Source organism: Talpa occidentalis, unplaced genomic scaffold (assembly GCF_014898055.3).
Source record: "Talpa occidentalis isolate TD23 unplaced genomic scaffold, MPIMG_talOcc4v2.1 talOcc4.15, whole genome shotgun sequence".
NCBI lineage: Eukaryota > Metazoa > Chordata > Mammalia > Eulipotyphla > Talpidae > Talpa > Talpa occidentalis.
In genome coordinates, this window is record NW_023601543.1 from 32,005,985 (window position 1) to 32,016,630 (window position 10,646).

General features: G+C 43.2%; 1 protein-coding gene across 1 annotated transcript; it reads right to left on the reverse strand.

Annotated features, from left to right (window-relative positions):
- Positions 1 to 5,987: 5,987 nt before the first annotated feature.
- Positions 5,988 to 7,544, reverse strand: BEX4 (brain expressed X-linked 4). Its single transcript, XM_037512971.2, has 3 exons — positions 7,431 to 7,544; positions 6,945 to 7,011; positions 5,988 to 6,573 (listed from the first exon to the last, which is right to left on the reverse strand). Exon 3 carries the CDS (start codon positions 6,566 to 6,568, stop codon positions 6,212 to 6,214), a length of 357 nt encoding a protein of 118 aa, XP_037368868.1. The 5' UTR covers positions 6,569 to 6,573; positions 6,945 to 7,011; positions 7,431 to 7,544; the 3' UTR covers positions 5,988 to 6,211.
- Between the last annotated feature and the right edge of the window lie 3,102 nt (positions 7,545 to 10,646).

Sequence of the window (10,646 nt, forward strand, 5' to 3'; positions counted from 1 at the left end):
CAGGGTTACAATTCTCCACATCTTCACCAACACTTCTTATTGCCTTTTTTTTTTTTTATTAGTTATGCTAGTAGATGTGAAGTGCCTAAAGGGTACATCTGTCCTTACCACTCTGGAGAAATTGATCCTGCCTGATTTCCTTCTAGAGTAGACTGCCATTCACTTAGAAATGTTTGGCCTAATGGTCAGAAGGCACTCACATGTTATATTGTTCCCCACATGTGTCCTGCTAACTTCTAAATGCAATTCCTGAGCCCTGGCATCCTTGTAAGATCTCATTGGATAGGATCTGAATGGGTCGCTTACATGAGCTATACTTTGACCATAATGAATGTGGGAAACATCCTAAAATTACAAAAAAGAGATGACACTGTACGTGAAAGACACAGACTTTTCAGTTTCTGTCAGTTTATGGAGACCCAGACTCCTTACTCTTGCCCATGAGTGCAGTGATGACATTCCTGTTTTTGTATTTCTCCTTACAAAGAAACACTGTCCCTTTCAGCAGCTGATATGAATGCTTATGTAGAAAACTGCAGGGAATCTACAATCTACAAGTAATAAATGAATTTATGAAAGCCATAGATACCAAGTTAATAAAGAGAAATCTGCGTAAATATGGTCAGTGGCAAAAAATTGGAATGTTTAAATAAAAAAAAATCCATCTATAGCAGAAACATAAAATACCTATAAGTAAACCTGACAAAATGCATCCAATACCCTCACAATAACTACTGTAAAATATTGCTGAATTAAAAGCTGCCTAAGTGGAAGCTATACCACATTCATGTATTGAAAAACTATTAATATAGATATTCTCATAAAATTCATCTCATAAGACTTAAAGGAAACCCAATAGAAATTCCTGCAGGGTTAAAAAATTTAGATAACGAGCTGATTCTAAAATTTAGATGGAGATTCTGAAGTTTACATGAAAATTCAAAGTACCTAGAATATCCAAAGCAATTTTAATAGGGAAAGTCTCAGGATTTTCGAGACATACTATAAAGGCTATAGCAATCAGGCCATTTTGATACTGGTGAAAATAGAGACTTATAGATCACAGGAACAGAATAGAAAGTATAGTACTAGACCTACACATACATGAGCACTTGATTTTTGACAAAGTACAAAGGCTATAAAATAAAGGAAAGTCTTTACAATAAATGGTGCTGTATTAATAGGATATCAACATGGAACAAAATAAAGGCCAGAGTTTATTTCTCACTGTACCATGAAATGGTAAATGAAAAATTAAAATAATTTTAAAAATTAAAAAATGGTTAATTAAAAAATCAACATGAAATGGTTCACAGACCAAAGGAAAAGTCTGAAACTGTACTACTCCTAGAAGAAAATGTAGGAGGAAATCTCCACAACCTTGGATTATGTAGTATGTTTCTTCTATTTTTAAGATTGATTTATTTATGTATCTAAGAGCTGGGGTGTAGACCACAGGTGGGGCGAGGGGAGGGGTAAGAGTATTCACCAAAGACAGAGTAGGGAGCAGAATAGGCGGATCTACTGAAATACACTGCTGAGGGGAGCAGCAGGTGAGACAGAAGAGGTCTGCTGCAGCATGTGAGTCTCCTCCCTGGCTGGGGAGGGGAATCAAACTTGTGCTACAGTGACTGGAAATAGTTTGATAGCGCTGTCTTTAACCCCTGCAACACCCGGGAGGCCCCAAGGTAGCATATTTAGTAAACAAATTTCTTAAACACAATTATAAAAAGGCAGATTAAATGGACTTCATGAAAATTTAAAACATTTGTTCTTTGAAAGAAACCATTAGGTAAATGGAAAGGCATGCCAAGACTGTGAGAAAAATTTATAACATATAAATCAAAGAAATTGAATGCAGAATTTATAATGAACTCTTGCAACTCAGTTGTAAGAGGACAAATGACCAAACTTAAACAATGAGCAAAATATTTGAACAATTTATTTCACAAAAGAAGATATATGCATGACTAATGAGTACATGAAAAGATGCTGGACATCATTAGTCAACAGAGAAATGAAAATTAAACCCACAAAATACCGTTATATGCCCTTTAGCATGGTTGAAATTTAAAAATATTCACAAAAGGGCCTCCCCGGTGGCGCAGCGGTTGAGCGCTGAGCTGCGAAGCTGCCCGCAGCCTCTTCAGCTCCGGTTCGATCCCCGGCTGCTCCCCGGCCACCTGAGGAGGGTCCCACATGGTGCGCAGACCTCTCCTGCCGCCCGCTGCTCCCCTCAGCAGTGTACTTCGGTCCTTCAGCCTGCTCTGCTCCCCGCTCTGGCTCTGGTGAATTCTCTCACCCTCCCGCACTTCTGACTGTACCCAGTGCTTGTATAAATAAATAAATAAATAAATAATAAATAAATAAATAAATAAATAAATAAATAAATCTTAAAAAATAAATAAATAAAAATATTAACAAAACCCCCTGATCATACTGTGTTGGTGAGCATAAGGAAAAATTGGAAGTCTTGATACTCTACTGATGCGAATGTGAAATGATGAAACCACGGTGGAACATAGTCTGGCCGGCTCTTCAAAATTACAACTTCCATACAACGTAGCCATTCCACTTCTAGGTAATTACCCAAGAAAAATTAAAACACATGTCTACTAAAAAATATGTATGTGCATGTTCATACTTATATGTATATTTATATTATTTATATTTGTTAGTATTTATATTATTTATAATATCCCAACATTGGAAAGTACATAAATTTGTCAACAGATGAATGCATAAACATTCACCACATCATGGAATACTACTTAGAAAGAGAAAGGAATATACTGTTATTATATGCTGTTTAATACATCAAACCAGGGCCTCCCTGGCGGCGCAGCGGTTGACCACCGCGCTGCGAAGCTGTCCAAAGCCTCTGCAGCGGTGGTTTGATTCCCTGCCAGCCAGGGAGAACCCCACATGGCGCAGCAGACCTCTCCTGCCTCACCCGTTGCTCCCCCCAGCAGTGTCTTCGCTCTGTCTGCCTGTTCTGCTCCCCGCTCTGGCTCTGGTGAATTCTCTCACCCTCCCGCACTTCTGACCTGTACCCCAGTTCTTGTATAAAATAAATAATTTAAAAAAAAATACATCAAACCAAACCAGAAAAAGGTAATATTCTGAGTCACTTTGTACAAAAAATAATATACAGTGCCACTGTAGTGACAGAAAGCAGATCAGAGGTTGCCTCAGTATGGGGTAGAAGGAGGGATGGATTACAAATGGGAAAAGAGATGTTTGGAGGCAATGTTTGGAGGTTTGCTATTTTCATTGTGGCCATGGCCTCCAATGTTTAAATACATGTAAAACAGATCAAATTGAATACATTTAAAACTTTATACCTTAATGAAGCATAAATAAGTACCTGTGTAAATATAGACTGAAAATGATAAACTTTTCTGGTGTTTATTCTCATATTTGGTTTTTGCTTTTGCTTTTTTTCATTGTAAATTCACTTTTTTCCTTGCTGGTATATTTAAGGACTTCCTCAATAATATGTCCATTTTCTGTAATTTGAAGACAACAGCATGTGCTGCTGAAAGGCTGATTGCCCTCAGAGATCACCTTACTGTTCTCAGATCACCTTATTGTTCTCCCTGTTATTCACCAGGCTTCTACCTCATGTCATACCTCAAAATCTATAAAAACACATGTATTTCCTACACATTTACAAATGAATATATAAATGACTGATAGGAATATTAGTCCCCTTTGTTGTTTTTGGTTTATCCACTTTTCTTCTGTTTTCATAAGAGATTCATCTTATTTCTGTGCTGGCCTATTTAAGAACCCTCCCACTCTCTCCATCAACCCCTTAAAAAGTTGGAATGTACTGCCCACCAAGATCAGGAAAAGTTGACCCTCATATGTATAAATTATTGGAAGTGTATCCTGTGGTAACTTAGTTCTCTTTTAATCACCCTCTTACTCAGTCTCCTGACCTCTACTTTTTCCAGAAAGTTCTGTCCTCGCTCTACCCTTGCAGAAACACCCAGAAAAGGACACTTCTTTCAGTTTGCCTCCAATCATGGTTTGATGATGGTCCTTGAACTTTACTGTTGCTTCTAAAAAATTCTGTAGTCATTTTCCAACATGACAGAACTCTCAAGGGAGGGGTGTTAACTCTCCTTCCACCAATCACATTGTGACTTTGTTCTCTGATCGTTACCACTTCCAGAAAGTTCTGACCTCATCATTCCACTCCTTCAGAAACACCAAGGGCAGGAAATTGCAGTTCTTTAAAAAACATATTCTGAACCCCAACATTGACACTCCTTCCAGAAAGTCTGGCCTCTTCCACTCCCTCACCCTGTGCTGTGCCCCCAAAAAACCCCTAATGAGGAAGTGTCCTTCAGTTCTTGTACCAATCAAGTTTTGATCTCATCTCCAACCCTGATTTTTTTTGAGGCTAACTTGGAAGATCTAGGACTGGTATAGAGGTACGGTATTGGTTTTGAAGGATCAAAGGCCATTCATGAACATCAATCAACTAACCTTTGTTAAGTGCCTGAATTCACCACTTTAAATTGAAATTCTCCATTGTCCCCTTCCCCTACAATTAATATAGGTCATCATTCCAGCTCCAAAACATAGTAAGGGGAATAGAGTTCTTAAACTTTATCAATTGAACACTAGGAGACTCTGATGATTAAAGTATGAACATCAAACAGTGACTTTAAGTTGTATGTGCTTGTTCAGATACACCACAGACCATCTGTAAATACTGTAATATTTTACAAATAATGCCTGGTGGAGGCACTGTGGTGAGGAGACAACCCTGAGCTGGGAGTTGTGGTTCCAGCTCTACCAATTGGCTGCGACTTTGGAAAAACCACTTTTTGTGAAATGAAGTTTAGAATGAAGAATTGACTCATTTTTTACCATTACCTACAGATAAATACATTTTGAGGTGACGATACTTCTTAATTATAAACTAAAACAAGTTTTTCTAAACAATTTTTATCACTACTCATGAGTGGTGGACTGATTTTTTTTTCTATTTTAAAAAATTGCTTTTGTGACTTACAAAACTGCTTTTAAGAGTAATAATGGGGGCCTCCCTGGTTAAAGACATAGTGCTATCAAGCTATCTCCAGCCACTGCAGCACTGAGTTGATCCCCAGCCAGCCAGGGAGGTGGCCCACATGGTGCAGCAGACCTCTCCTATATTGCCCGCTGCTCCCCTCAGCAATGTGTTTCAGTAGGTACTGCCTGTTCTGCTTCCCACTCTCTGGTGAATGCTCTCACCTCCGCACCTCTGGCTTACACCCCAATTCTTGTTATCTATAAATCTTTTTTTAAAAAAGAGTAATAATGGATGATAATTGTCTCTTTGAACACCAAATGGTTCCTTTGGAAATATGGAAAAACAGCCTGTCTTGTCTTTGACCATCCTCAGCTTGATCATGGGTTAGGAGTCCTTTATCTCTAGATGCCCAAATCCTAAAGAACATGACCCTAGCCAGTGCCCCCCTCCAAATACACACCCAGGGGTTGGCTTGGCCCTTGACATCTCTAAACTTGAGTACTTTAATCTGTCATTATCCTTATCACTCTTTTCAGCATTTTACTTACACTTTTTTCCTTTTTAATGTTTTCACCTACTGATTTCAGATTATACCCAATCCCACAACCTCCTCCCCACCCCTAATAGAGGCCTCAAATTTAGGAGTACATTAGGACAACCTGGGGGAACTTGTTAAAAAAGGCAGTTCTGGAGCTCCACTCTAGGTCTTAAGGATAAGCGCTACATTCTCAAAAACTTTCCACTGTGTTTTTATACGATGCGGGCCTCACACTTTTTGAAAGACAGCAGAACATGCACTCTAAAAACATTAGAAGTTAAATTATGAGTAGGAGCCTTCCTTACTGATTGGTTGGGGACAAGAAAAAAATGGTTCAAGACTACTGAGATTTTAAGTTCAGGTAGCTAGGAGAGGAATGGTAATATTAAGAAAAAATAAAGACTGGGACAAAAAAGGAAGACCGCTTTTTAAACTGCTTTATTAAGTTCAATTATGAAGAGAATATTTTTCCTAAATTTGGTGAAAAAGCCCTGCTGCCAAAAAGTTTAACATTAAGACAAAAACAATAATCAAATAGAAATTGTTAAGTGGAAACACCAAAGGTTTACAGAAAATGTAAATCACAAAACTACAAGCTTGTAGAGCAGAGGCCACATTATTAATCCCAGGACAGCCCTTAGGATTCAAGGTATAAGGCAAAAGTCGTAATGATTATCAGGTTCAGGAGTTTGGAAGCGCATGTAATGCCTCATTTGCTGCTCCTTAGTCTTTTTCTTGACTTCCACCATCTGCCCTACAAACTTTTCTACATCATCTCCCACTTCATTGTGATCAGTATGCTTGTTAGGTATGCCCCAGCGAAAATTAGGGACCAATCGCCTAATCAGCCCCCGTTTTCCTCCAGGCTTCTGGCCTTCACCCCCTCCCACTTGTTGTGCTTCCTCTCCATTCTGCACAAGGGGCTGCTCCCCTTCTTCCTTTTCCTGTCGCGCGCTTTCCATGTTGCGATTTTTTTGCACTTGTTCCTCTTTGGACGCCATTGCTCCTAGTAGACAAAAGACCAGAGAAGGGACTATTTTCTTGGTGGACTGATCAGCACCGAGGACAGAGGCCCTACCAAGCAACTTTCAAGATTCAGCGCCCTGGACTTCAAAGGCTTTTTAAAATTTCATCTTTCCCACCTAAGAGGCTTCCTAGCCTCTTTCTAGCCGCCCCCCCCCCAGTCCCAGCTCTCCCCCTTCCCTCTCGCTGCCCTCCCCTCCCTCGCCCCAGACCCACCATTTTCCAAGCCAATCCAGTCCCCAGGCCTCTGCAGGCACCAAAATGGAGGACGCAATTGAGTGGGGGGGCGGTGCTGGGGTCTCGGGCTTTGCACACGCCTCCCACCCCGCCCCCCACCAAGTCCCCAGCACCCACCTGGGCCTATCCTTGCTGTCTCCTCCTCCCGATTCTCGCCACGAGCGCGCCGCCGCGACACCGGGACCTGCAGAGGGCCGGGGAGGGGGGTGGGGGGGGGTCCAGGCGGCTGCGGCCGAGCGCTCGACGCCGCACGACCCCGCACGGCCCCGGGCCCCCACGCCGCCGCCACCCGCGTCTCCCGCCCGCGCCCCCAGCCGCCCCTGCCCGGACCCCCCTTTGCTGCACCACCGGGACGGGGGCGGGGCGTCGGAGAAGCCTGCGCGGGGGGGACGACAGGTGTCGGCAAACGGTGGGGGCCTCCCCCAGGAAAGGCCTGCCAGCTTCTGCCGCCCGCCCAACGCGGGGCCGCGGCGGGGCATGGGGGCGGCGGTCTCCGCGCGGCTCGGCCGGGTCCCGGGGCAGCCGGAGCTCCGGGAGGGGTCCGCCGGCCGCGGCCGCTCCCCCACCTCGCGCCCGGGGCCCCGCCCGTGGCGGGCCCCTTACCTGCTCTCCCTCCGCCTTCCGCTGTTGGGGCCCCCCCGGCCCGCACGCCCTCAGGCCACCGCGAGCAGGGAGCGACCGATAAACCAGCGAGCCCAAGCCGGGTCTGCGGCTGCAGCAGGGCGCGCGCAGGTCGGCGTCGGTCGGTCACATGAGGCCCTCGGCCCCGCCCTCGGGCCCGCCCCTACCCCGTGTCCCGCCCCCACCCCGGCCCCGGGACCCTCCCGCCGCGCCCCGAGCTGACCGCTCGCGCTCTGGCTTGCGCCCCGCGGCTCGCCCTTTTTTGTGTGTTCCCCGGCCTTTTCTGCATCCTGGGATGGGCGATCTCTTCAAAGGGGTCCGTTGGGCATTCCCACTTTTACTCTGGGGACCCTTGCTGCCAAGATACATCCCTAAACCCGCCGGGACTCAAGCACAAATTTTTATGGGGTGCACAAAACCTCGGTCATTAATATAAATCTCATTTAGTGCAATTGAAAAGAATGGAATTCATGCAAGGATATCTAGGATAAGCAGGATATCCCACCCACTCTACTCCCAGCCTGCGGTCCTCCTTGCTACCAGTGCCTGTGGATACCAAATGCATGGGGTGGAGGGGCACAGGCAATGAGTCAGGGAAGTGGATTTTTTCTTATTTTTAACATCTTTCTGTTTTGTTCCTTTCTAAAATTACAATTCATTTTCTTACAGTCTACGTTATTATAGTTTAATTTTAATTACAGAAATTTTCAAACACGAAAAAATTAGAAGAGCACATAATAAACCCATGTACTCATCCCTCAGGATCCATAGTTAACTCATGGCCAATATCATGTATATTACCTCCTTCCCATCCCTAGAGATTGTTTTTGCAGCAAATCTCAGCCATAATACCACTTTGTGCATTATTATTTCATTGTGCCTGTCTAAAAGTGTTCTCCTTTTTTATGAATAACAATACCATTATCACACTTAATAAATATAATTCCTTAATATCATTTTGTGTCCAATCTGTGTTCAAATTCCCAGTTCTATAATAATTTTAAATAATGCTTGGATCAGGATCCAAATAAGGCTCATACATTTTGATTGGTTGATTTTTCTCCTAAGTTTAATTTTTTTAAAATTTTCCCTTGGAACTGACAAACCCAAGAAATATGTCTGCAAAATGTAGGCTCCTAGAGGGGAGGGTGGGTAGGCTCCAAAGTGGGGAGGGGACCTACCTAAGATAAAGGACTATGGGTGCTTTGATGGCGGGGATGATGTGGTAACATACATCTGAGGAATGTTACCTCAATACCATTCCAGTGTCACCTCAATAAAGAACAATAAAACAAACATTTCCCTGGTAGACTGAGAAAAACAATACAAGGCTAAAATAAAATTTTAGTGTCTGTTTGGGGGAGGGGGAGGGGATTTTAGATTTCCAAATCAGGGAGGACAAATTCAGGATCAGTTCACATTATGTCCTCCTGAGATGTTTAAGGAGATTTTAAAGGGAAAAAATAGGGGAAGGATAGAATTGCAAAAACTAGGATTGCTTTTAGATTGCAGTTCTTAGGTTTCATTGACTTTTACTCAAACTGACCCTGATTACTGTGAAGACAAGAAAAGGAAAAAAGCTTATTTTTTTTATTTGTGCAAGACCTGGGGTACAGGCCAGAGTTGTGGGAGGGTGAGAGGATTCAGCAGAGACAGAGTGGGGAACACAACAGGCAGAAGGACCGAAACACTGCTGAGGGGAGCAGTGGGCTAGACAGGAGAGGTCTGCCTCACCATGTGGGAATCTCCCTGGCTGGCCAGGACAGCTTCACAGGGCTGCATTCCACCTGCTGTGACACCCGGGAGGCCCAAAAAAAGATTATATATGCACAGTTCTTGGGAAAGACGGTGTCTAGCTAGAAACCTTTTCTTGTCAGTCAGTTAACAGCCTATTTAAAAGTTAAAAGTTCAGTAACACATAACACAGTGTCTTGGGCACAAGAAAGAGTCAGGTTAGGCAGTCTGAACATCCCTTGTTATACTTTCAATATATTTGTTAATAAAAGTCTTCCTCCTTATAGTCTCCCTTGGATCTCGGTTGTGTCATCATTAATATATACATCTGTGATATTATGATTTATAAGAAAAATTATGTATTTGATCTTCGATCCCTTTTGTGGCACAGAGTTCCTCAAATCCTTGGAATTTTCTGCAATAAGAGCCATAAGGGTGTCTAATTGCTTTAATGAGGTAACTTGAAAAACACCTAAGGATGGTCACCGCCAACCCCTGGGAAGGGGCGTGGCACTGATGGTTAAGTGAATTGCTAATAGCCAATGATTTGATCAATCATGACTATGCAATGAAGCCTCTATATAATCCAAAAGGTTTTGGAGAACTTTCAGATTAAGGAACCGGAACCACATGCCACCATTCTGGGCCCCAAACTCCACAAGGAGAGAAATTCCTTTGTTTGCAACCTTGTGCTATGTATCTCTTCATCTGGATGATGCCTTGTATCTTCTAATATATTTTATAAATCAGTAGTCTAATAGTAGTTATGTGAACCATTCTAGCAAATTAATCGATTCCAAGGAGGAGATCATGGGAACGTCTGGTTTACATAGCCAGTCATCAGAAACACAGTTACTAACCTGGGCTTGAGATTGGCATCTGAAGCCACTAGGAAATTTGTGGAACTGAGCCCTTAACCCGTGGAATTTGATGGCTCTCTCCAAGTAGATAGTGTCAGAATTGAGTTGAATTGTAGGACATCCACCTGGTGTTTTGAGAATTGATAGTTGGTGCGGAATCCCCGCCCCCCCAACATAAACACTGGAATTGAGTGTCAAAAACTTTTTTGCTTCTTTTTTTTTAAAGATTTATTTTATTTATACAAGAACCGGGGTATAGGCCAGATGCATGGGAGGGTGAGAGGATTCACCAGTGACAGAGTGGGGAGAACAGGCACACTGACTGAAAAACACTACTGAGGGGAGCAGTGGGTGAGACAGGAGAGGTCTGCTGCGCCATGTGGGAAGCTCCCTGGCCGGGAATCGAACTCGTGCTGCAGTGGCTACAGACAGCCTCATAGGTTGCGTCCTAACCCCTTGTGCCACCAGGGAGGCCCCAGACTTCTTTAAATTTTAAAATTTTGCTCATCATTTCTCCCCCTGCCTTAGGCTCCCATATGTGGTTGTTAGTACATTTGATGGTGTCCACATGTCTTTTGTGTTATCATTTCTTCATGCTTTCTCT

What these genes read in the sequence shown, in the direction of transcription:
- BEX4 (XM_037512971.2), bottom strand. Translation starts at nt 6,568, where the DNA reads ATGGCGTCCAAAGAGGAACAAGTGCAAAAAAATCGCAACATGGAAAGC.